This window comes from Nannobrachium achirus, assembly GCF_963921795.1.
Source record: "Nannobrachium achirus genome assembly, chromosome: 2".
Lineage (NCBI taxonomy): Eukaryota > Metazoa > Chordata > Actinopteri > Myctophiformes > Myctophidae > Nannobrachium > Nannobrachium achirus.
This window is the reverse complement of record NC_137811.1, coordinates 71884385-71912202: the sequence shown is the minus strand read 5'-3', so window position 1 is coordinate 71912202 and position 27818 is coordinate 71884385. Positions and strand designations below refer to the sequence as shown.

At 43.4% G+C, this 27818-nt stretch overlaps 2 protein-coding genes across 2 annotated transcripts in view; one reads left to right on the top strand and one right to left on the bottom strand.

Annotated features, from left to right (window-relative positions):
• LOC308300324 (uncharacterized protein) overlaps positions 1-1759 on the bottom strand; it is a gene marked incomplete at its 3' end in the record, with an annotated part of 68154 nt that extends 66395 nt beyond the window's left edge. The window contains exon 1 of the mRNA XM_080744140.1: positions 1652-1759. The remainder of the gene's footprint in view (positions 1-1651) is intronic.
• A 12384-nt stretch (positions 1760-14143) lies between these two features.
• Positions 14144-24327, top strand: LOC308300313 (retinol dehydrogenase 13; the record flags this gene model as incomplete). Its single annotated transcript, XM_080744131.1, has 6 exons — positions 14144-14270; positions 15253-15444; positions 18345-18506; positions 20524-20643; positions 21752-21956; positions 24213-24327. The coding sequence occupies exons 2-6, from the start codon at positions 15267-15269 to the stop codon at positions 24325-24327; spliced, it is 780 nt and encodes a 259-aa protein (XP_080600257.1). The 5' UTR covers positions 14144-14270; positions 15253-15266.
• Positions 24328-27818: the final 3491 nt, after the last annotated feature.

The window sequence follows — 27818 nt, the reverse complement described above, 5'->3', positions numbered from 1 at the left end:
ATATCTACGTTACTAGGAAATAGGAATAAACTGAGAAGCACCCGGGAGGAAGTTTGCACACAGGGTCTGATTTTCCTGTCAGAATGTGGACAAATTCGGACCCGGTGTGCATGAGGTCATAGAGACCTGTTCATTTATTGTCAGTTTTCTATGGCCTACTTGTGCGCCACCAGAGCGTGCCATGAGGTGCTCTCACCACTGGCATCACCAGGAATGCTGGTCCCTCATTGGCTGTTAATGATGACGTTGCCTGAAATGCTGGTCCCTGATTGGGCTACACACAGATATAAAAATCACACCCGTGTGAACTGAGCGGTGGTTTACCCCCCCCCCCCCCCCCCCCCCCTACCCCCTGTGTGTGTGTGTGTGTGTGTGTGTGTGTGTGTGTGTGTGTGTGTGTGTGTGTGTGTGTGTGCCTGGTCTGGCCTGGCCTGAAAACAGTGCCCCTCCCTTAACATGTGTGGTCAGAAAAGGTACTACACCACAGCCTTGAGGCTACATACGGACGCACCCACCCACATACACACACGTACCTCTACACACACGGCCACGTATAGGAGCGGCGTGACCACCGCTCAAAAAGCTAGATACCTCCCCCGCTGCTGCAGTTCATTGGCGCGACTGGTCAAACACAGCTGGCGGAAGTGCGTAACTGTGGAACTGCGGAAGGCACTCTGCCCCCTCCAATGGGAAAGAGGGAGTCCTGCCAGTCCTGCATCTGATTGGCCTACCGAGCTTCCCATTCTGTGACGCACAAGGAAGCGTCCTTCAGAATTCCCAAGAGCCCCGCCTCAGAATTCTGGAGGCTTGCATAGAGTTATTGGGAGGATTGCCAGCTCTCTTTGACCAACCCCCACCACCGGAGGAGGTATCTAGCTTTTTATATCTGTGGGGCTACGGGCTTAAACAAAGAAGACCACCGACATACATACGAAGCCGAACGCAGTACTTGTGCGCTCTGCTGGCGCAGGTAATAATAATAATAATAATAATAAAAAAATAAAAATAAACTGTTATGATTCTCTAACCTAATGATAAACAATTGTGTAGGTGCAATAGGACCACAGGTTGTACCACAGGACCACATTGGACATGTAAGTGGTGTTATAACACCTTATTTTATTATACTTCACATTATCCTGGGTGTGATTTCTATATTGCATGTGTGACTTGTATGCGTTTTTGCCATTATACAATCAACAACAGTCTAAACAACGTCCAACTTCCTACTGTCACGGTTGAGGATGACGGACGTGCCCAAACAACCAATCATCACACTTTGTCCTGAAAGAACGTCACGCCCACTATGAAACGGACAGTTTTTTTTCCCCATTTTCTTTCATTCCCCAATCCCCATACAATAACATGTCCCAGTTTACAGTGAAGCATCCTCCAACACTGCACTACTGTCACAGTCTATAATAGAACACTGTTACTTACACTAAACAGACCAGTATGAATACAAACAGTCACACTGTTGACTGTTCACTGTACATCCACATACAATAGTAAAAGTCTGCTCCACTGCACTACAGAGCCCGCGCGTGCGTTGCGCCTCTGTTGACGGGCGTGCACGTGCGCGCGGACCGCCGCGGAGACGACGGCAACGTCAGAAGAACAAAACCATTGGTTTTGTAAACAAACGACTTACCGTGTTTTTATTTGACGCCCCAATGAATGAAGAGTTGTGTTTAGGCTGTGTTTAGCCTACTAGTAGTCTGCGCTGCAGGAACGGAGCCATCAAAACGTACCGTCAAACTGCACACGGACCGGAAGGGGCGGGACGCTCTGTCACCGTCCTCCTCCGCATGTCTGCGCTTATTGGTCGAAACCGCACGCACGTTACGTCCATTCCGTTCCTATTGGCTGTCGCAGTGCGGGAAGGCGGGCTCATGTGGGAGAGTACCTCCGAGCTGTGTTTTTTCTGCGTGTTTTACTAACAATGGGTTTAAAACGTGTATAAATAAGTGTTTATCTCAACCAGCGCTGCCATTCTGTTGTTGTGTAATGACTCCGAATAACAGAGAGTTAGTGGCCGTTTCAATGTTGACACTGAGGGAGGAAAAACTATAAAACACATCACTCTGTTTCTGTTCTGGGGCTGGGGCTTCCTGCCATTTTGTTCTCTATGACGTGAAAAACTAAATCCAGCAGACATTTATTTGTTTATTTATTTAATTCACATTTGATTGTTTCAAACCAAAAAGAAACAAATAGACAATACATGAAATTGTAAATTCATTATATAAATAATGATAAAAAAATAATTGTTTACTAAATGAGTTATATTATGCTGCAGTGCAGCTGCAGTGATTAACCCCTTATTGCATTAGGCTACTGACCACTCTTTATTTTATTTTATTTTCTACACTCCCTCTGCCAACCTGGGGAGAGCTGACCTCTTGCTTCCTTATATGCATGAGGAGTCCATGTTGCTTCTTATCACCTGACAGGGGGGGGGGGGGGGGGGGGGGGGGGGTAGCACGTAGCACGTGGAAGGAACACATTATTCCAACCAGTTCCTTTCCCCTCCATCAGGCGCCCTGGGCTGGCAGTATAGAGACCAGGATTACTGCATGTGTTTTTGTTTGTTTTTTAGGGTACCTACCCTAGGAGACACAGGGAGAACATGCAAACTCCACACAGAAAAGCCATTTCACCAACCCCACCTAGGGTGTGGGCATTGATGACGCGGAGGAGAGAACAGCACACACACAGCGTCCCCCGGCAGGAATCGAACCCAGGACCTTCTATGAGGCGACAGCACCGACTGCGCCACCGTGCAGTCGGTAGCAACGTTATGGCAACCACACTTGCAAATTATGTCTTTGTCCCTTTTATGCCCATAAGCCTATATGGAGATCTCTGATGTCATCAATATTAAGCCCATATCTGGGATTTCCCATATAGGCTATGGACATAATTTATTGTGTCAGTCTCACCAGTGTGGTTGTCGGGGGGCACTCTCCATTCCTTAACACTTCCATAGAGGTTAAGTTTAGGGTTAGAGATAGGTTAGTGTCGGAAAGGAGACATGTCAGAAAGGAGACATGTCGGAATGGAGACATGTTGTCGCAATGCGAGTCAGTCACACTTGCATTCGCAAATGAATTCCGTACTTGTCACTTTTATGCCCATATATGGAGATCCCTGATGTAGGCCTAATCAATATTAAGCCCATATCTGGGAATGCCCGGTTTGTGTGTCAGTCTGTTGTTTCAGCGCTTCTTGCCCTTATAGGGCGTCTTACAGGTATGAGCTCTTAACTTTCATAATGACACATTTGGCTCAGCTACTACTGTAGAATCTCTATATCTAGAAGTTCAGACATGAATGTAAATCCATGAATGTCTCTTTGTCTGTGCTGGTTATTATGTAGTTAAATTACAGTAAAATAACTACGAATGCAAAATGTAACAAAATGGTCACTTTAACAAGGTATTATAATTATATTCTCCACACTTGTATTCTCCCCATCTTGACAACATGGTATATTCCCAGGTTCCACAGGTCACCTGCACAGGTACAATGCATTATTGTTAATTGTGGCACGTTTAATAACATGCCATGTTTATCTGCACTTGAACAACCGTTCCAGGCCATATCCAGCCCAAGAAACCGTAGAAACCAGAGGAAAAAATCACACTCGTGTGAACTGAGCGGTGGTGTGTGTGTGTGTGTGTGTGTGTGTGTGTGTGTGTGTGTGTGTGTGTGTGTGTGTGTGTGTGTGTGTGTGTGTGTGTGTGTGTGTGTGTGCAACAGCGCCCCTCCCTTAACATGTGTGGTCAGAAAAGGTTACTGCAGGAGTGCAGGCTACGGACACGGAGACAAACAGACAGACAAACAGACAAACAGACAGACAGACAGACCCACACACACGGCCACGTATAGGAGCGTTGTGACCACCGCTCAAAAACGGTCAATACCCTAGCTTTTGGGGGAAATCACGCTCTTTCGAACGACCATCATTTCGACCGGAGGGTTAGCGACTCACTCCACGGAGGTTAGGGTTAGGGTGAGGGTTAGCGACTCACTCCACGGAGGTTAGGGTTAGGGTGAGGGTTAGCGACTCACTCCACGGAGGTTAGGGTTAGGGTGAGGGTTAGAGTCGGGTGTCGATAAGATGACATGTAGTAACAGCGACATGCTCCCAGCTTTTGCTGAACTGACGCCACTGCCCCTTCCAAGTCCACTGACCTTGTATACAAATTGTGTCTGCTGCAACAGTGCTGCCCAAACAACGTGTCGGGAGTCTGGAGCCACTGTAATTATCCCCCTTGTTACGTTTACAATAGGCCTACATTTCAGGAAAAAAGGCTGATGCACACCTTAACGGTTGGTGGCAAAACGTGCCTATATTCAGAAAGGGATCTCTGATAATGATATCAAAGAAAAGGACCCGCACACAGTCAGGGGCTTGCAAATAAAATATTGCACTTTATTCACAGTTTCGGTCATTATGAAGGTCTAACAAATATACGTCTTCTGAATATATACTGTATTTACACAGGCCCGGCGCCATGTGGGAGCCAGAGGGGGCCCGGCACTCTCAGTTGCAAATTATGCCCCCTCAGTTTAAGTTTTATAGCCTACATATTGTTTTTTACTCTATAAAAAACTAATGTGTCCTCCTTGCCATTTTTAACTACCCCCTCAGTCATTTCATCCTGGAGGCATTTACAACCACAAAACAATATATAGCTACAGTATTGTATAAGAATTCAGGAAAAGAAATCCATGAATTTGAAAATAAAGCCCACAGTAAGGAAGAACAGAGAGCTGTTTGTCATTTCTGTGACTCCTCTAACCCTGTGGTTAGAACAAGCTGGTCAGAACAAGCACTCAATAACCAGAAGAACCAACGGAAGTCTGAGCTCAATACTCTAAAGGACAAGAGGAACAAATACCTACTTTGTAAATAGATCTATTGAAGTGGGTTCAACACAACACGATGCAGCTGGTGACCACAAAGAATTAGATCAAGCAGAGTTTGAAAAGCTCCTCCTGTTGCTCAGAGAGGAAGATGAGGCCAGACAGCACTGAGGGGGAGGAAGATATGCACAAACACAATTCTTTGAGACACATATCTGTGTTTTTGCACAAGAAGCACATGTGCTTCTTATAGTTTTAGTTTACATTGATCTAACCTGGAGGCCCCTGGCTCAGGAGCTTCAGGAGCTTCAGGAGAGGAGCTGGGTGGTGTGTCTGACTGAAGAAAAGCACTGGCCTTGTTTATGGCTCTGGCTTGGCGTTTTGACTCTCTCCACTTCTTTCTTTTTGCTCTTTTCTCTCTCTTGCTGAGCTCAGTGACACTCTTCTTTTTTCCGGTCTCTCTGTCTTTCTGCCATTTGGCCCTCTCTTTCTCGAGATATTGTCGTCTTCTATCAGGGTCAGCATCCCGACGTTCCCGATATCTTCGGGATATCTCAGCTCCTTTTGAGCTCATTCCTAGAAAATTTAATTTAAAATGTTCATCATTCATACACTTTAATTGGCGGTCAAGGTAAACTAGTCATGCCTCATCAAACTAGGTTAGGTGATATATTGATTTATTTAGCTATCCATTTATCTATCTATCTATCTATCTATCTATCTATCTATATATATATATATATATATATATATATATATATATATATATATATATATATATATATATATATATATATATATAATGTTTTTTTATCTATCTATCTTTTTTAACTATCTACCGTATTTATTTATCCATATATCTATTTATCTATTTAACTGTCTATTTATTTATTAATTTATATGCACACACACATATAAGTATGTAAATGTCCTCCCTGTCATGAACCATGTCCACCCTGCCATGGGAGGCTTGATGGCAGGGTGGACAATGGCAGGGTGGACATTTTGGGCTAATTTTAGCATTTAATCAACACATGGTGGATCCTCTGTTAGCAACATGGCTAAGTTAGCAAAGTGACTTTGTACTGTTTAACAAACATATTTCACATTTCTGAAAATATGTATATTAATAGATGTTTTTGCCATGATAGGGTGGACATGTTAAGCTTGACAACACCCTACTGTACACCTAATATCATGAAAAAATAGAAAATACAAGTGTAAATACTTACTGGCAACTGGCCACAGCCTCAGCCTCCATTGAAGAAAGACAGGAAGTAGGTAAAAACTAGGTAAAACTTAGACACACCTTCTTAAAGGGCCAGTTTAACCCCAAATGACAGGGTGGACAGCAAAGCCAGGGACACACGTAAAATGATAAAAAATATTATGAAAATAGAATATAAATGCTCCAAATTATATTTTTTATCAAATAACCTGTTGTGGACACTACAACTATGTTAAAAAAATAAAAAATATATACAATTTAACCACTTATTAGACACTCTGTACTTAGTAGATTGGTGTGGGGGACGTGCCAAAATCACATACCTCCAGTCAAACAAATCTGTGTAAAATCAATTAAATATATTTCAAGAGAATACTCATTCTACTAAAATGTGTGTAAATGATTGTCCATTCATAATATGACCCCAGAGTTCTATTATTCTGTTACATTTTCAGGATAATTGAATGATTGTAGTGGGGGACACCAAATGTACATTATGGTGATATTGACTCACCTTTGTTTGCACCTTTATGGTCAAACAAGGGAATCACATGTTATTTATTTCCCTATTCGCTCAAATGCTAGGACATGTGTAGGCAGAAGAATGTGTAATTTCTCAGCAGTTATAAACAAACTCAGTCAACAGTTGTAAACAAACTCAGTCCAGTGCCAGAGTCCAGAGTACACTGTACACTGGCAGAACCACAGCTGGTCTCAGGAGCACTGCTACGTGACCGAACACCTTGGGGAACCTGACCTTTGGGAGAGTTTGGGAGAAGATGAAGAGGAGAGGGTCAAGTTCAAGTGTGAGAAATGTCACAAACCAGCAGCGAGGTTCACTAATAATACTGCTGATGTTCTGCTTTCAGAGGGTCTCAGTTCACTTCAGGAAAACACAGCTGGGGAATGAAATATGTCTCACCAGAAGGAATCTGGTGTTTATGGCAGAATGATGGCCATACACATGTCCAGCAAGTGATAAAGTTATGATATATGATATATATGATATATATAGCACCTCAGCTTAACTAGAAGTACAGTAGGCTATAGAATGCTATTAGGAAGAGTCAACAACCAAATAGGGGGAGCACTTTTGTATTGTTTTATCTACAGAGGGTATGCGCGTGACAACATCATCATCATACCCGGAAGTTATGAGTGACAAAAAATGACTTTCTGGCCTTGACTGCCCATACATCCAAACCGAAAAGTCCTATCTGATTCATTAAACGATGTTAAACAACGTTAAATTCACTTTGCCGCTCGATTTGCCATTCACTTTATGCATGTGCACACCCTCTATATTGTTTTATTATCAGGTCTGACCAATTATTGATTTATTATGTCATGATCTGTTACTCTCTTGTTCCAGTTGGACTATATGAACTCACGATATAGTTATCACATGTACCCTAGTTTTCTTTTTCTTTTTTTGTAACTTATCTATCCCCAAGAAGAACATAGGTAAACTGATCTCATGAACTGAATATGAACTTGAACATGGGTTCGTTTTTGTGCCTCTGTATTTTGCTTTCCCCCATCGTTTTTCTCTTTCTTTGCCTTTCTACTGCTGTATACCGGTATTTTGTGTTAATGTTTTACCTTTGTTTCTTTGTTTCGACTTCTAGTCGATGCAGTAGTGAAATTAAACTCACTTTGAACTTCAATTCTAATGAATGAATGTGATGTTCCAACAATAATACACTGTCAGTGTGTTTACAACAAGACTAGCAATGGTAGGCTATCAAGAGTTTGACTTTCTACTGGTTTTGATCTTAATGAGCGTGAGGACCAGTCAGGGGCGGGCATTTGCTCTACGCAGACTACGCAACTGCGTAGAGCCCCAAGGCATAGGGGGCCCCCTGCTGGGCTCATTATTCTGAGCATTACTTACCTTACTGTACTCTTCTTAAATTAATCAAATAGATCCAAAATGATTGTGGTTAGGTATTTAAAACCAACCATAATGACAACAAATAGGCTTCCTCTGCCTCTGCTCTTCATTGTCTTGTCAAGTTCATTGTCTCGTCATGCTAAATCACTTTTTCAGAATTGGAGGGTGGCATTTTTAATTCCTGCGCTTCGCGCGCGCTCATGGGGGGGCCTCTTTTACTACCTTTGTGGGGAGCCCCCAGTTTATAAAAACCGCCCCTGGGACCAGTATTAAATGAGCCTATTAGTCCGCTTGCCAGCCCATTGAGCCCCATTGTGAACCCGGACATATTGAGTACAGTAAGGTTTTATGTTAGAAATGTTGAGTATGGGTCCCCAGCATATAAAAACCACCGGATGCTAACTTGTATATGTTGAGCAATTTTCATAATCAGCCACTAAAGTTGGTGTCCCATTAACTTTACATTACAGGAAAAATAAGCAAAAAATTAATCTGCTTTAAGTAGCATATGAGGGGTCTAACTAGGGGTATTTCATGATTCTGAATCCATTGCAAGCATCCGTTTTGCACGAAAATCATTCCTTGGTGAAATATCGGCCTTGGTTTAGTGATTAAAAGTGCCGAATCATCACTTTTCACATGTTTCTGGGGTCCGTTTTAGCCCAAGGAATGTTTTTCATGCAAAACGGATGCTTGCAATGGATTCAGAATCATGAAATACCCCTAGTTAGACCCCTCATATGCTACTTAAAGCAGATTATTTTTTTGCTTATTTTTCCTGTAATGTAAAGTTAATGGGACACCAACTTTAGCGGCTGATTATGAAAATTGCTCAACATATGAAGAGTTCATTTGCAAAAACAGATAAAAGCCATTTTGGAAAAAAATTAGATGACTATTGTAAATAACAGTTAAGTTAGAGTTTTATTAGAATATAAAATCAATTTTGTTGTTAAGGCAGATATATCCCATTCTAAACGCCCTCAAAGATCAGGTTTTGTAGCAAAAACAGACAAGTGACATAGCTCTTTGTTTGCAGAAACAGATAAATCCATTGGGCAGCGTGTTTAGACCATGTGATCCAAGATGGTGCCCCATTGTGCACCAAACTTGTCTCAAACATTGTTCAGGGGTCTGCCATGAGGATATTCAAACCAGGGGCCATGTGTGGCCCCCAGGGGCCATGTGTGGCCCCCAGGTGCCTCTGGGTGCCACAGGCGCACTGTTGCCCCGTTTTGCACCAAACTTCTCTCAAAGACTGTTCCAGGGGTCTGTCATGAAGATAGTCACACCAGGGGCCATGTGTGGCTCCGAGGGGCCATGTGTGGCCCCCAGGGGCCTCTGGGTGCCATAGGCGCACTGTTGCCCCATTATGCACACTGTTGCCACCATTATGCACACTGTTGCCACCATTATGCACCAAAAGTGTCTCAAACACTGTTCAGGGGTCTGCCATGAGGATAGTCACACCAGGGGCCATGTGTGGCTCCCAGGGGCCATGTGTGGCCCCCAGGGGCCTCTGGGTGCCATAGGCACACTGTTGCCCCATTATGCACCAAACTTGTCTCAAACACTGTTCCAGGGGTCTGCCATGAAGATAGTCACACCAGGGGCCATGTGTGGCTCCCAGGGGCCATGTGTGGCCCCCAGGGGCCTCTGGGTGCCATAGGCGCACTGTTGCCCCATTATGTGCACTGTTGCCCCATTATGCACCAAATGTGTCTCAAACACTGTTCAGGGGTCTGCCATGAGGAAAGTCACACCAGGGGCCATGTGTGGCTCCCAGGGGCCATGTGTGGCCCCCAGGGACCTCTGGGTGACATAGGCGCACTGTTGCCCCATTATGCACACTGTTGCCCCATTATGCACCAAAAGTGTCTCAAACACTGTTCAGGGGTCTGCCATGAGGAAAGTCACACCAGGGGCCATGTGTGGCTCTCAGGGGCCATGTGTGGCCCCCAGGGGCCTCTGGTTGCCATAGATGCACTGTTGCCCCATTATGCACCAACATTTTCTCAAACAATGTTCAGGGGTCTACCATGTGGCCCCATGTGGCGTGTGGCTCCCAGTGGCCCCTGATATACAGGGGCCCCTGATGAGGCCTGTGAGGTGGCCCCTGGTGTGACTATTGTCATGGTAGACCCATGGACAGTGTTTGTGCCATATTTGGTGCAGATCAGAGCAGCAGTGCGCCTTTGGCACCTGGGGACCCCAGGGGCCACTGATATGGCACACTGGGGCCCCTGGTTTAGCCCTTTGTGTGACTATTGTCATGGCAGACCCTTAAAAAGTGTTCATGTTAAGTTTGATGCAGATTGGAGCAATGGTGTGCCTTTGGCACCCCGGGGCCCCCGGGGGCCCCTGATATGGTACACTGGGGCCCCTGGTTTAGCCCTTTGTGTGACTATTGTCATGGCAGACCCTTAAACTGTGTTCATGCTAAGTTTGATGCAGATTGGAGCAATGGTGTGCCTTTGGCACCCTGGGGCCCCCGGGGGCCCTTAATATGGTACACTGGGGCCCCTGGTGTGGCCTGTGAGGTGGCCCCTGGTGTGACTATTTTCATGGTAGACGCCTGAACAGTGGTTGTGCCAAGTTTGGTGCAGATTGGAGCAACGGTGCACCTTTAGCACCCCAGGGGCCCCTGAGTTGTCCCCTATTGTGCCCCCTGGTGGCTACATGTGGCCCCTATAAAAGTACAGACTACTTAAGTATGTTGTCAAAACTTTGTTTTTGCTCTCCTGTAAAATTCTGGAAATCCTTTTTGCGTCCTCGATATGGCAAAATTCAATGGTGAAACATCAATTGTGGAGTTATCTGTTTTTGATAAAAAACGACTGTTGGAGTTATCTGTTTTTGCCAAAAAAATAAGTTTAAATTAAAAGAAAAACTATTTTCTAATAAAGTTACATTTTTTATGATACATCTATTTTGTTAAGTCATTTTTACTTAGTCAAATCCACCCAACTTCAGTTTGATTGATATTACTTTGAGTGCACAGTAAAAAAACTGGATTTGTGAACATTTATAAAAACGGAGTTATCTGTTTTTGCAAATGAACTCTTCATATACAAGTTAGCATCCGGCAGTTTCTACATGCTGGGGACCCATACTCAACATTTCTAACATAAAACCTTACTGTACTCAATATGTCCGGGTTCACATTCTGGCTAGTAGACTATATAGAAAGATAGGGTTGAAAATGGGTGACATGCTTCTTTAACATTGTAATTTGAACAAATGACAAATTAATTAATTTGGAGAGAGGGTCAAGTCCAGGAGGGGTCCCCAAATTTTGATGATTAACTTAATGTTTTCCCACTCAACAGTAAACAAACCAACATAAAGTTTAAGTAGGCTATATAGAGGTAGGCCCATTTCACATTAGGCACATTTCTAAAGTGGCAATTTAAAGACTTTTCAATACCTCTAAAATGACAAATGAAACATTGGCCAAATTAGAGAGGCAGAAATGGTGAAAATAGCCGATCTAAAAAGATTCTTCAAAAGATTGAGTCCATCATGCATGCTGACACCTCCTGGCAACCCAGCCTGGCGGAGAACTGCGCTCCGGAGAGCGCACCTATCTAGTTCAGGTTGTGGTCGATCACCAGACGACCACACGGGGGCGAACTGTTCATTATGATGAGATAATCCATAACCTATCAATAACCACTATCCTAGAACAGATTAGGACGGTAAACAGGCTGCACATCACATCGGAACAACCCCGACCCGCTGCAAGAAAGGCAAGCAGATCCCCGGTGCTGCACCGAAATGGGTGACCTGTCAAATCGTGTGACTTCTGCGATGATGATGTGGGTGAATGCTGCAGCTCAACTGTCGAGGGGTCCACGGCCACGCACGCACAACGTCCGTCCGTGTCGTCTCGTCGGAGGAGACACGGTACCAGGATGGGATTATTGCATGGGAGCTGGTTAATCTGCAGGTTTTTAATCCGCTTCTAAAAAACCCTCCCATGCACAGAACAGATCCCCTTCTGGCATCGGAAGGGCTTTGACAATAAAACAGGAGCAGAGCCTTCTTTCGGGGGTCGCTCATTTCTCCACATGAAGGCAGATCTGGGAACAGGGTTCAGGGTCCAGCCGCGGACCGGTGGGTCGGAACCGGCCATGGATCAGTCGCCAGGGTGGACCGAAGTGGAGTGGACTCAGATGGCCCGGCACGGAGCGGTGCTGACCGCCACAGTGCTCTGTGAGTCACCATGCAATGAACTGAACTATCCATAGGTTCACTTTGTTTCATCCTGAGGAATGACTTAAGGCTACTCTTCATTAGTGACAGTTGGATGAGTGGAAAGATGATCAGATGGAGTTTTTGTAGCCTATGAATGTGTTGCCTGATTGATTAGATTGGCAGCTATAAAGGCCGTTTTGATGATAGGTTAAGAATGTATATGGGTCTTTAACATATCTACAGCAGGTAGTCCTCGGCTATTCTGCCCTACAAGGCAGAGTGCAGTAACTATACGAACAGAAATGTCACTACAACTGGCTTTAAAAGTGTTACAACTGATCAGCCAAATGAGATATTACACTGATTGTTTCTTAGTTGAGGTAATTGTTCATTCCCCAATATCATGAAGGCTAATTTGACCTTTGGGCTACACAAATAAGTCGGTGTGTTCTGTGTTGTAGTGCACTTTGCCTTTGTAGATTGTCTATTGTTTGGGCTGAAACTATATGGATTATCTTTTTATACTGTAGGCTACATGTACAGTTATGCTATTTATTCGTTTAGTTGAATAATCCCATTTTGGGGGATAAAAACATGTTTTAATGGGATTGCTGAAATTTTGCTTTAAAATACACAATGACTTTTTTAACAGTTTGTAAATAGTAGGCTATATCCTACTATTTACAAACTGTTAATAAAGTCATTGTAGGCCTATGTATAGCCCCTATATAGGCCTACAATGAAGCTTTAAAGGAGTAGTTCACCCCCAAAATGACTTTTTTCTATTGATTACTCATGCCATGGAGAGTAGAGTTCAATAATATTTTTAGTTTTTTGTCACATTCCTAAGACAAAAAATTGATTTGAGTAAATTTACCCCCATTGATTCCGGATGGTGACCCGGTCACCATCCGAAATGAATGGGGGTAAATTTATTGTTATCACATTTATGTCTTAGGAATGTGACAAAAAACTAAAAATATTATTGAACTCTACTCTCCATGGCATGAGTAATCAATAGAAAAAACTACTCCTTTAAGGATAAAAGCCCAAGGGCCTTTTCACCATTGTGGCCCTATGTATTCAATTCATCTTGACATTTAAAGACATACAATAACTATGAAATGGTGTTGCCACATGAGACTTAAGCCCTGTTTTCTATGGTGCATAAAGAGCTGCAAAACAGCAAACAGCTACAAGCACACAACTTGCTTTGCATGCGTTGTGAGCTTGTAGATCAGCTATGTATTGTTATTAAATCAGTTTTTTGTTTGTTTAACTGTTGCACCCCCTATGGACTATATATTACATGTATAGATTATACAGCATGTGCAACCCACTGACTACTGTGTGGTGTTTCTGTTTATAGGCTAAAAGTGAAGTGAAACCATTCTGTCGTCATGGTTACTGTTACTGTGTGTGTGTGTGTGTGTGTGTGTGTGTGTGTGTGTGTGTGTGTGTGTGTGTGTGTGTGTGCGCGCGCGTGCGCACGCTTGTGTGTGCGTGTGTGTGTGTGTGTGCGTGCGTGCGTGTGTGCGTGTGAGCGAGTGAGAGGGAGGGAGGATGAATGTGTGCGTGTACTTTTGTCCCCACTTGTGTAGTAGAATTTGAGAAATGGTACTTTCATGGTTCAAAGAGAGTTTTACAATTAGGTTTACAATCAGGAAAAGATTCAGGTTTGGGGTTAGAATTAGGATTCAGAGGCTATTGGAGATCAGGGCTTGGAATTAGAGCTGATGATTTATAAGTAGTTATGCGCTGGTGTGTGGGCACTGAAATAGTAGATCTACAAGCTGTGTTCTCCCCGCATGAAATGCCATTCATAAAACCACTGTCCTATAGATGTTGATGTCCTCACAAGAATTCATGCGTGCGTGTGTGTGTGTGTGTGTGTGTGTGTGTGTGTGTGTGTGCTGTGCATGTGTGTGGTATGTGTCGGTATAGTCGTGGTGGGTCTGCGGTGGTGGATCCGGGGAGGAGTGTGTCGCTGCTCGGTGCGTCTGGACGGGAAGACGGTGGTGATCACGGGGGCCAACACTGGGATCGGCAAGGAGACCTGCAGAGACCTGGCCAGAAGAGGTGTGTGAACTGCCAGCTCACAGCAGCCTCGTAAACCACCAACTTCCGGAAAACGCATTGTCATTTGTTCTCAATCTTATGGGATCCTTCTGGATTTACGGAAGTTGGTGGTTTACGAGGCTAAGCTCACAGCATCAGGGTTCCCCAATAAGCGGCCCGCGGGCCATTTGTGGCCCGCGGGGGGCTACTGTCTGGCCCCCACCAACCCCAGTAATAATGGTAGTATAAGAGCAGCAACAACACTAGTATATCGTCTAGACGATATAACGCCAAAACCGTTCGTTTTGTATTTATCATCTAAAAAATGTACTAAACTAGTGAAAACAGCCGATCTACAAGCACACAACGCCTCGCCATCGCGAGGCGTTGTGTGCTTGTAGATCTGCTGTTTTCACTAGTTTTGTGCGACGATCTTGTATGATGAAGCAGGGCTTTGCTTTATCAAAAAACGTACACATTTGAAACTTGGAGATACAAGGTTTCTGCCCGACAGTGACGATATCTGAGCTGTTGCTGGAGTAGCGGAAACGCCACCGTCACCCCTGCAATGTTGTGGCCCTCTGCTTGGTACCCTAGACATAATTCGGACCTTGGGGAAAACACCGTCAAAACCCGTAACCTTGGAACCACTTAACCTGGAACAACTTCATTATTATATGCTTTAACTATAACAAAAAAAAATAGCACAAAGAAATGAGCACAATTGTAAATGTAAGGTGATAACTGAAAAAAGTGTACTCTCTCTATGCTGATTGGCTGAAAATGGGGACCCTGGTGAAAATGCATATTCTGTTTATTAAAGAGCTGGAGAGACCCCCGTTACTGAACAAACACCCACTTTAGATTTCATGTGTTAACAAATTTTGTTTTGTTTTAACATATCACATACCCTACATTTAACTAACACCGAGGATATGTGTATATAATGCATAGCTTATTCAACTCCATTCAATGAGATCTTCTAACCACGTTATACCCTCAGGTGCCAGGGTGATCATGGCGTGCAGGGACCTGATGCGGGCTGAGCAGGCAGCGGAGGAGATCAGGCAGCAGACGGGGAATGGGAACGTGGCGGTGCGACACCTGGACCTGGCGTCTCTCCACTCCGTCAGGCAGTTTGCCAAAGAGTTCCTGAGCACCGAGGAGCGCCTGGACATCCTCATCAACAACGCTGGTGAGACTTGGGGATCGAAACCATGTGAGCGAGCGGCACGGCATCTGGCAAGACAGGCAAACCAAAAGATAATGCCCTACTTCAGGGGTCTTCAACAGGGGGTCCACCGGGACCCCTAGGGGGTCCTCATAGTTATTACAGGGGGGCCATCAAATCTTTGTGTGATAGGATAATTCTTTTAAATTAACAACTTGAACCCTATTCTGAGGAGAACTTTTTCCAATAATAGCAGATCTACAAGCTCGCAGATCGGCTATTTTCGTCAAATAGGTTTAGTGTAGAGGTTAAAAAAAAGAGCGTACCAAGTACAGAGGGAAAGGTCAAGTTTACTAAGTATCTGCGATTTAAGTGGTTACATGTCTAAAAAGAAAAAACACTAACACAAATCCAACATAGACTCATCACAGTACAGACAAACAAGTCTATGAATCTATCTGTGAAATCGATGAAAATCTGCATCACACATTTATACAATATGTAGAGGGGGTCCCTGCTTCATCTCTCTCTCTCTCAGCTAAGGGGTCCTTGGCCTGAAAATGTTGAAGACCCCTGCCCTACTTGATCATACTATACAGCGTCACACACAAGTATGGGGCTGTTAAGTATGACATCATTTTGTAGGCAGAGGAGAATTTCTGCCCCCAGTTTCCGTGAATCTTTTTACTATTTTTACTATTTACACATTTTTCTTCTCTTTGTTGTTGAAAGGAAAGTGTTAGAATTATACTTTAGTCGTTATTTTTGTCTCGGATCTGTTGAAAATAGCGAGGGAAAGAAAATGCTCTGGGGGCAGATTCTCCTCTGCCTACAAAATGATGTCACGGCTTAAAAGCCCCATAGAAAATAGAAGATCTTAAAGCTCAGAATGTGATGCAAAGCGATGCGTTTTGAGCTTGTCAATCTGCTATTTTTGCTATTTGAGACCTGAAAGGTAACAGTTGTGGACATATGAGGTTTCCACCCGACATAGACGATATAGCAAATCTATAACGCTTATAGACAGGTGGTTTATAGTATTACTTTAATGAATGACTTCTCATGGTTAAGATTCAAAGTCAGGTCATAAACGACAGGGCTGTCAGACACACCCAGGATTTTGATTGGTCAGTCAACAAAAAGGGTCTCCCCTCCAAAACTATTTTCTATTTTAAAATAATAAAAAGAACACAAAAAGGAATATTTACTTGTTGTGAGCCATGAAAATGGGTCTGTGCAAAAAAACACGCTGGGCCACCGAGTGCCCTGCCAACAAAACAAACAAAAAAAGAAACGTTGGATGCCGAGAACACTGAAACACAACGCTCGCCGGCTCTGGGAAAAGGAACAACACAGTGTGTATTTAACATAGAAATGCAATCCCGGCTATAGGACATAAAAAGTGACGGATTACCGCTTTTAAGGAGAGTTGAATAGTTTGATTCAGGGGATTTATTCCATGCAGAGTTTAATCCAGATCAGTTGAAACAAGTCTCACAGAGAAACACTGGAACATGCTGCAATAATGACCGATGGAATTCAAGCACGCTGGCAGCGTCTGTCACTCTTTTATTTTGCGGCAGTCATGCACACAAGCACCAAAGCAGCTCGCTGACTGACTGCTAAGCGCCCGGTGACATCTGAATTCAATTGTAGGGTCTAGAACAGTGCCGTGGAGGGCCGTTAAAACAAACTCCCACGGCCACTGTTTTATAGGAGCCAATCCTGACACACAGTCTTTGCGTTGGTTCTGAGTCTGACTGCAATACAGTTTGCTTTTTAAACCACATGAACCCTATAGCGTCTGGGCAGGTCATAATAGCTGAAAATACGGCAAACATTTGTCAAAAAGCATTCTGACTCTGAGCGAGTAGATCAGCTAGGAGATGTGATGTAGAGGGTAAGGGGGGATATACTTCCCAGTCAGTGAAGTATATAAGGTTTAGATTATGTAATGTAACATTTCCAAATGTTTTAAAAAAAGAAGAATTCCTGACTCTGCTAGGCTAGATTTTGTCGCTGATGGTGTGAATGCAGCATTAGATGTCTACAGGGGTTAAAGTTGTCAGTCCTGGGGACTGATTTCAGTCTTGATGATTCCATAGGGGCTATCTCTGAGATCAGTGCAGATCCGCGAATAAATAAATAAATAAGGGGGAGGTGTAGCGTCGTAGCGATGGCCGCGGCGTGAATGACAAAGTCGGAGAGTCGTCAAAACGCTGGTTAAGTGATTTCCAAACTAAAAATTAGTTCTAGTTTCAAGATATGAGTATTTGAATTGGCCAGACTAGCAATCTAATACATACAATTCAGCAAACACAAAGTGGTGGCAATTCTCAAACAGAATGTTTAGCTCCATTCTCTCACAACACCTCACACATTTTAAACATGCCACTCTTTGAACTGCATTTATTTCAATTTAACAAAGTTTCGCCTTTCGCCTCACGCAGAGCAGCCAGTCCTGAAGGAGTATCTTGACAGTGCTCATAAACTGGTCACCAGAGTATCAAGTTACAGAGGAGGGGGGAGGGGAGCTGAGCGGAGGAGAGAGAGAGAGAGAGAGAGAGAGAGAGAGAGAGAGAGAGAGAGAGAGAGAGAAAGACAGACGGGGAAGGGCCCGGGGAGCGTCCGTATACACCACGTCATCGCATCACCAATACCTTTCACAAAACTTTTTTTTTTTTCCAATTTCTTTTTTCTTTTTCTTCAAAAAACGTTCACTGGTACAAGGTCTACTAAAAGGAGATCCATGAAAAGACTAAGCTTATTTCCACTGGAAACCATTGAAGTATCTCATATAAGACACACATTCAGTGAAGGCAGTTCAGAACTTCCGGGAAACACCCCAGATATTGGTGTGCGCTGCGGATTTAATCCCCGAGTCTAGCTATGGACCTAAATCTGTCTGTCCGTCTGTCTGTCAGGTGTGATGATGTGTCCTAAGTGGCTGACGGAGGACGGCTTCGAGACGCAGCTCGCTGTCAATCATCTGGGACACTTCCTGCTGACCAATCTGCTGCTGGAGAAGCTGAAGAGCTCCGCCCCCAGCAGGGTGATCAACGTGTCCAGCATCGCTCACAAAGGAGGTAATAACATGTTTAATACTGGTTTCTACCACTTTTTGTGGTCACATGTTCAGATACTGGATTCTGATTGGCTTAAAACAGTGGTAAATCAGTCAACAACCTTGAGTTGGCTCAGAGACCCCGCCCACTGAAACAATTAATGATTGTAACTAAATAACCTTGCAACTGTGTTTTCTTTCATTTATATGATAGATACCTTATATATGGTAGAAGAGGTAGAAAAGCAATTTACCATTCGAGGGTCGTGGGTTGTTGGCTGATTTACCACTGTTTCAGGGTTGTGGCACTCGGCTTCGCGTGGTAAACCAGCCAACAACCCACTCCCTCTCATGGTAAATGGTTTACTTCTACTGTACTCTACTGCAGTACAGGGTGGTTAATGGGTCCAGCATCGCTCACAAAGGAGGTACATTTTTAATACTGGTTTCTACTGTAAGCTACTGTACAGCATCACACAGAGGAGGCAATAGTTATCTGCAGTACTCTACTTCAGGGATACTCAAACACAGGCACGCGGGCCACTCCCGGCCCGTGGCACAATTTTTACTGGCCCACCAATCAATCAATGAATACCTGTTTTAATTATTTTCTCAGACAGAATGAATATAGGTCTGTCTTCCTCTATATATCAGCATTCCCATATGAAGTCCTGTTTGATATGGGCTTAATATTGATGACATCAGGGATCTCCATATATGGGCATGGACATACATTCCCTTTTATGCCCATACATGGAGATCCCTGTCTGAACCAGCCACACCGCTGTGATGTCACCTGTTTATGCCCATATATGGAGATCCCTGCTCTGAGTATCTGACATCACTGTGATGTCACAGTACTGTGTCAGGGGAAACACAGTGTAAAGCGTTATCCTAAAGCGTTATCCCTGCTCTGAGTATCTGACATCACTGTGATGTCACAGTGATGTGTCAGGGGAACCAGTGTCAGGCGTTACCCATATACGGACAAGCTGTGCTGGTTCTGACAGTAAACTGTGACCTACGGTCGCAATCATCCAGGAAGGGAAATCTGCTTGCATTCATTCAGAGCGGCAGCAAAGATGAGCCCCAGCAAGTGCCAAACAGTTGATGCAGAGAACCTAAAATGGTCGGATGCTTTCACTTTAATTTTATCATCTCATGCTAATTCAATACCATTCATTTGCCAGAAAACAGTGTCAGTTAGATCGACAACATGAGGCGCCAATGAAAAAATATGTTGTCAAGTGTTGTTAATGTTGTCATTTTATCAACTGGCCCCTTAACATGTTTGTAATGTGGCCCACAGGTTCAGCTATTTGAGTGTCCCTGCTCTACTATATAGTATCTCTATTGTTCTTTCCATTGGTCTCTTCACTGTGTACTGTCCACTGCTCGTCTCTACTGTCCCCTACTGCCCTCTGGTGGCCTCTACTGCCACTGCCACCTAAATGTACTGTCTATAATCTCAGACTCTTCAGTAATCATTTACACGCTGATCAAGAATTAGGGATGGAGCTCGTAACTTTTCATTGATAATGAGCTCCTTATCGATCCTGCTTAATGAGCTGGGCTTTTATCGCGCCCACTATTGAGTGTTTTCTAATATTTTGTGGAAAGATGTGAGACGACAAATTCTGAACAGAACTGGTATCTTTTATTTTTGGCCAGTTGTTGTGACTGTGAGTTTGTGGCTGACCAACCATCTATGAAGATGACAATAAGACAAAAACATGTTTGCCTATGATTAAAACAACCATTCATTAGTGTGCAATAAGTGTTAAATGGCTTTATATTAGGAATAGTACTGTAATAATTTCTTGATCGCCTCTTGTCTTGATTGTTTGGGGACGCTATATGCTCGATAACAGGCTTGATAAGCCCAAAGCTTATAAATTAGATACAGGTACTCATTAATGTGTTATCGAGTATGTAATAGGCTCGTTTTTCGAGCTCCATCCCTACTAATAATCATCACATAATTGTTTGATTGTCTGTCATACTTTCTCGTCTGTCTCTGTGTGTTTTTTCCTCTCTAGGGAAGATCGACTTTGATGATTTATTCTTCTCCAAGCGTCCCTACAGCTCCTTAGCGAGCTACCAACAGAGCAAGCTAGCCAACATCCTGTTCACCAGAGAGCTAGCCCACAGGCTGCAAGGTAACATCTATAGAAACGGTCTAGTACAGGGGTCTTCAACAGGGGGTCCGGGACCCCTAGGGGGTCCTCAGTTACTACAGGGGGGCCACCAAATCTTTGTGTGATAGGAACATGTTTTTTACATTAACCATTTGAACCTTAGCATCCCTATTCTGAGTGGAACATTAGCCAAAGAGTTGTTGACGGTTCAAGTGGTTAAATGTCTGAAAATACACGTTACTTCAACACGATGACTGTCAAACAAGCCTAAGCTGTCTAAGAAATCTATGAACATTTTTAATCTGGAACACAATTTTATAAAATATGTAGTGGGGGTCCCTGCTTCATATCTCTCTCAGCTAAGGGGTCCCCGGACCCCACACTGGGGCCCCTAGGAGCTCCAATCTGCACCAAAACTTGCTACGAAAATTGACCAAAAAAAAAGAAAAAAGTTGGCCATAGCTCTGGTCAGCGCAGACAGTAGGCTGTAGTGATGTGTCGTTCATAAGAACGAATCACAAGAATGAATCCTGAACGATTCGTTCATTTCCTTAAACTGTTATGTTCACGCTTTCGTTCATACCTCCCCCTAATAGCCCTCGGCACACAGGACTCCCGCGACAGTGTTTTTCACAGAACGATCTTGCCATGAACGGTGAATGCAAACAAATCACCGTGAACGTGAACGAAATGATTTGTTCACTGAAATGAACGGTTTTGACCAACTTTTTGCGGTCCTGAATTATTTTGGGGGGTCCCCATGTGATTAATTTAATGTGAAACATTGTTTTTTCACTCAACAGTAAACACACTAACATAAAGTTTAAGTGTATAGAGGGTATCTGCACATTTCTAAAGTGACAATTTAAGGACTTTTTAATAACTCTAAAATGACAAATGAAACATTGGCCAAATCGTCAAATATCAGAGGCAGAAATTGTGAAAATAGATGATCTACATGCTCCCAACGCCTCGCAACACAAAATGTATTGCCTCAACTCTTAGTGCTCGTTAAGGTGGGGGGGGTCCCCACTTAAAATATGATTATTTTGGGGGTTGCGGCCTGAAAAGTTTGAGAAACACTAGGCTATAGGAATGGATTTGAAGGCCTTTCTCCCCCTCCTCACAGGAACAGGAGTGACGTCCTACAGCCTCCACCCAGGCGTCATAAAGACTGAGCTGGGCAGACACTGGCAGACCTGGCTGCCCTTCCTGGGACCCCTGCTGTCGGCCCCCTCCCTCCTCCTGATGAAGACCCCCTGGGAGGGAGCCCAGACCACCCTCTACTGCTGCCTCACCCCGGGCCTGGAGGCCCTGAGCGGACGATACTTCAGGTACAGCGTCGGAAATGAGAGAGTGTTTTCGGCTGGTGATTCAGTCCGAGTGTATCAAAGGGTGTGTTCGTAAATGCGCCCCGTTTGTGGTTATGGTTAGGTTTAGGCATAGTTTTACTGAGGTTAAGGTTAGGGTTTGCTTCAGCCTATGCCTTTTTGGTCAGAAATGTGGCTTTATTTTTGTGGAGTAAATTTTTTTTTTGTATTCACAACTAAAAATGTGTATGATGCCACAATGAATGACTGAAATAAACTAAACTAAACTAAGGGTTAGGCATCGTTTTACTGAGGTTAGGGTTAGGATTAGGGTTAGGTTTAGGCACTCACTACACTGAGCACACACCCGGTGCGCATTTCCGAACGCACCCTTTGATACACTCGGACTGAAACACCAGAGGAAAACACCATCCCGTCGGAAATGTTTAGTTAGGCCACATTCTCATAATATAATTCGGTTTAGTCGTGCGAATGGGAGGGGTGAAGTTGCTACATTCTTGCATATTTAATTGATACGTTTGCCCTCACACTGCACATTGTCATCCAAAACAAGGAATCGTCCACGTCTGTCCATGGGACATGTATGTATCCAAGCTGCATAATAATGCCCCCTCCATCTCCCTGTGTTTATTAATTCTTCAAGTTCAACTCACAATGTAACCGCAGGACCGCCGCAAAATTGAGGCGCAGGCGTCAGCCTATTTATCTGCGGTCGACGATCGTAAACGGGCGATCAAAAAATAAAACCAGCGGCGGCCGGAGGGACTCGCAAAATCTACCAGCAATAAACCAGACAGCAAATAATTTTAATAGCCAGATATGAATATCTACGAAGAGGAGGACATCAACGTCTCTCTCTCTCTCTCTCTCTCTCTCTCTCTCTCTGCCCCTCGTCTTGCCCTCCGCTGGTTCCCTCTCTGCGCTCCCGCGCATGAAGCGTCTCCATTTGGACATTATTTGGCACAGAGAGCCGCGCGCGCGAGCAAGGGCGAGAGACCCACACATCGGCCTATATTATATTAGGCCTATAGCCTATATGATATACAAGTGACTCCTGTGGCACTTTCCTTTTATCTAACTGTGAGCAACTCCTCTCAAATAATACACCATGTGCGATCGAGGGAGCGGTGATCAGAAATTGAATCAATGAGGGGAGGAGGCGGCCAGAATGGTCAGAAATCTAATGAGAACGGACGGTCTGGAGGGGGATTTAACCTTTTATAAATAACTATGGATTTAACCCGCACATGGCTCTATATATTGCCTGTATTTGAGACGGATGGATTCACACCAACAGGGAAGCGTTTGCGGTAGCGCATCGAAACCACCGTTTTTTTGTGGATTTGCATTCGTTTCTTTTATTCGAAAAAGAATACGGATGCGTCTTCACACATGCCCAACCGTTGTGTATTTTCCAACAATACGTTATAGGATTCGTTTTAATCGTCATAAAACGTGCCTGTATGAATGTCGCCTTAGTCTGGTTGCCCCTGCAGGGAAACCAGACTATAGTGCCTGTCCGACTGCATTTCCATCCATCTTTCGAGATAAACCTTTTTTTGCTGCGCTACTCTACTCCCACAGTTTTGGTGGCACGCCATACGTCTAATCGACCGTTATTAGGCCTAGAATTATTGAATGCTTTAGCTATTGAAAAATAGCAGATAGATCATATACAAGCTCACAGCGCGGCACCAAGTGCCACGCTGCGAGCTTGTAGATCTGCTATTTTTGAAAAAGTCGTGAAAATGTGTGCAAATCTTTGAATATATGTATTTTCAAAGCGAACGTTTGTAACTCAAATTTTGCTTCTGGGTGGTCCCTGGAACTAAATATGTTTAGATGGGGGTCCGTGGCCAAATAGATATCATTTTGGGGGTCCTTCAAATGAAAAGGTTTGAGAACCACTGACATAGTAGTCTCTCAAGAACAGACTAACTGAGCTCCAGTTAAGTGAAAAGGACCTTTTCTTTGACGATGGCTGGCCAGATTGCTGACATAGAAACATAGGGTTTTCAAAAAACCTTAGAAGGATTCAAAAGACAATTATAGAATCGGGTCAAAATTCTAATTTTCACGATTTTTCAAAAATAGCAGATCTACAAGCTCGCTGTGAGCTTGTATATCTGCTATTTTTCAATAGTTAAAGCATAAAATAATGATACACAATATAGTGTACCCGTTCTGAATGGGTTAATTTATATAATTCTATTCTAGTGATTGTACGACACATTGACAGTGATTGTGTGTTTGTTCCAGCGACTGTGCGGAGAAGACCCCGGCTCCAGAGGGCAGGGACGACGCAGTGGCCAGGAGACTGTGGGAGGAGAGCGCACGATTGGTCGGTTTGAGCGACGACGGACAGCGACTCTGACCCCAGCCCCTGCCCGTCCCCCCATACCGAGAACTCAGGACCGCTGACGAGAGATTCCTCCAGCCACCCGCCTGCAAGCTGGGCCGGCCGGCCGTGTTGAGACCTTTCCTTTGCAAACGGGTTTGAGCTGCGTGTAACTATTCTGCATCAAGCTTAAGGCAAGACCCAAATTCAGAGTGAAAACTTTTTACTCAAATCTTTGCTTCTGGGGGTCCCTGGAATAAAATATTTTGAGATGGGGGTCCACGGCCAAATACGTATCATTTTGGAGGTCCTTGACATGATAAAGTTTGAGAACCACTGATATAGGCCAATTCTGCAAATGTCTTCTAAATCCTAACAGTTTTCTGAAAAAAACCTATGTTGCTATATCAGTGGTTCTCAAACTTTCTCATGTCAAGGACCTCCAAAATTATATGCATTTGGCCGCGGACCCCCATCTCAAAATATTTTGTCCCAGGGACCCCCAGAAGCAAAGATTTGAGTTAAGCCCTAAAAATATCTATTCTGCATCTAGTTTTAGGGCAAAAACAAACACGCCAGCCGGCCATGTTAGGTCCTCTCTTTGTTGTAGAGCCAGCATCAGGCCAGCATGGAGTCCAGAGGACTCCAGGTGGATAAACGTCTACCAGTGGAAGGAACATCGCTGTTTACCTACTTTCTGTCAAAGCTATTGTGAATACAGAAAGGACTAGTGTTCTCATCTATACGCCATGGCATGCACAGCACCGCAGACGCACTGGAAGGCAAACTGGAGCCAGGAGTTTGATGGAATGCATGCATTGAGGTCAATGAGCATTGAGGTCAATAGGCTTGTCCTTTGAGGTCGATGGACAAGCGTATGAATAAACAATACGTTTTAATGATTGTCTATTTTGTCAGATAATCAGTTCAGTTAAGACTGAACTGACTAATATCACACATTGTTTCTGACATCTTGTTTTTCGATAATTTTGCTGAAGCATACAAATAGGTCCGGAGTAGATTTCTGATTGGACTGTATGAGCAGTCATTAATTTTAGTTTATGCAGCCATGTGTATGTATGTTTTAGAATGTTTTAGAATTTTGTTTTAGGAAGTTTTTCTTTATTGTTTGATTTGTTTTCTCCCTCCCCTCCCTCCCTTCTCTTTCTGAAAACATCAAAAACTATGGCGCTTGCACAAAAATGAATTTCACCCACTTTCACCCAACCTGTGATGTGACAATAAATTCTGATTCTGTTCGCTAGAGTGATTCGACAGGCGGTCACTAATTGACAGAAGAACCAAGCACAATATCATGCATCCATATGTGACAGTATAGTGTCAAGCCCATTGGCTGGATCTGTGTCGATTCGGGTTGCAACTATCGATTATTTTCCTAGCTAAATCACTTATTTTTTATAAATCAATGAATTGTCGCAAAAATAATTAAAATAGATAATTTATTTTTTATTTTATCTACTAAATCGATTAGTCTGATTAACCATTCAAGCCCCATTTTCACTTTGTCCTTCAACACTGTTTCACAAAACTACCTAAACTAGTTGATCTATAAGCTCAGATCACATGTTGCGGTTTGAGCTGGCAGATCTGGTATTTTTGTGTGTATGTGTGTGTGTGTGTATATATATATATATATATATATATATATATATATATATGTATATAGGGAAGTAAAATGTCAGTTTCCCCAAATCAATAACTTTGTATTCAAATCAATTACCTTGACTTTTTATAATTGATTAAACCGATGTGTTCAATTAACCGTTCCACCACTAGTGTCTGTCTCCCAATCCTGTGCAAAGATGACGATGAAGTCATTACCAAACAGAAGGTTTCCAGTGTACCACCAGTACCATAACAGACAGAGCATTTTAAAGTGCTTCTGATGCTGTTCAGCTGAATAAACAGGCACATAACTTACGGTGACAGTGTAATATCAAATCATTTCCACATGTCATTTATATTTTCTTATCCGACATATAAAGAGATTAGATGTAGAGATGCTACAGCAGTGGGTCTCAACCTTGTCAGGATCAGGGTGCACTTGGACATTTCAAAACCTTACCCGGCCAACCCATCTAACCAAATAACCCTGTTAAATGGTCAGATTGTTGGGATTTCTTGGGGAGCTTTAGTTTGACCCTTTGATAAGACAGTAGACTGACAGGAAATGAGAGATGGGAAGTGACACGCAGCAAAGGTCGTCGGGATCGGGACTCGAGCCCACGACACGCTTTCAGGCTGGCATTGCAGCCTAGGTCGCCCGGGACACCACGCCGTCGGCCCGGACCTAAAACTATGATTTTAAAGAAGAAAATACCATGATTTCTTTCTTCGACTGCAGTTTTAGCACCACACCACACCACACCGCACCACATAAAAATATCTACATTTTCCATTACAAAAAAGTACCCCTATCGGTAAGAAACAAATTGACCCTTTTAACTGTGATTATAATACAATATACATTTGTATTACAACTATCCTAATTATAATGCACTGTAATGGATTACAACTGTGATTATAATACATTATAAAGTATTAATAAAATACACTATAATAGATTATAATAGTGGTTATAATAACACAATAGAATCTATTATCATGTATTACAACTATATCCTGGTGGTCTAAATGAAAAGTCAGTGAGTGATCAGTCATTATAAGAAGTGTTTGGCCCTGTTTGGCCTAGCTCAGACCTACTCTAGAGTGGATACTTTTTAGTACCCTGTTTAGTACCACTTTCACACCACTCTACCCAGGTCCTTTAGTGGAAAACCTGGCACAAGTGGGCGGTGTGGTGTGGAGTGGTGTGGAGTTGGGCCAGTGGAAAATGGGCTTAAATATTCTTATTACCCGGCTTGGTTGAATGCTTGATTCTGATTGGTCGACCGCTGAAATCAGCGGTGAATTATAGGCGTATAATGACCGCTCCGCTCTATAATTCACCGCTGCTCATCAACGGCTCAGAGCACCTGCTGCAGTCAGGATGCACTGTGTGAATTTAGTACCGTATCCAACATGTCAGCCATGTAAACGAACACACAGCGTCATTTACAAGTAAATGTTGCTGTCAAGAATGTTTTTAAAAACATTTGAAGCGAGAAATAGACGACATAGTAACAGAAAATGGATTTATTTGATCAGCACTTCCTTGTTTTCCAAGGCGACCCATGGGGGGACGCCCAGCGCAACACTTGTGGAACACTTTCAGCCGTCTGTAAACAAGGAAATACTTCATTTTGTTATTAGTTTTGAGTCAATTAATTAAGTGTGCCTGCCATGCAATGGCAAAACACTTATTGTAATCGCCATACTTAAGTCATTAATTAATTAATTAGTTAGTTTCGCCACAAAGTTCGGCACGTAATAAGTGCCGCACGATTTACGTCACCGCCGCAATATATACATCAAAACGTGCGGCTCGGCCGGGAATGGGGTGCTATTACTTTTCTAAGAGAAAAGTTGTATCGTTTAATTGATATTAATTTATTAGTGAATTAATT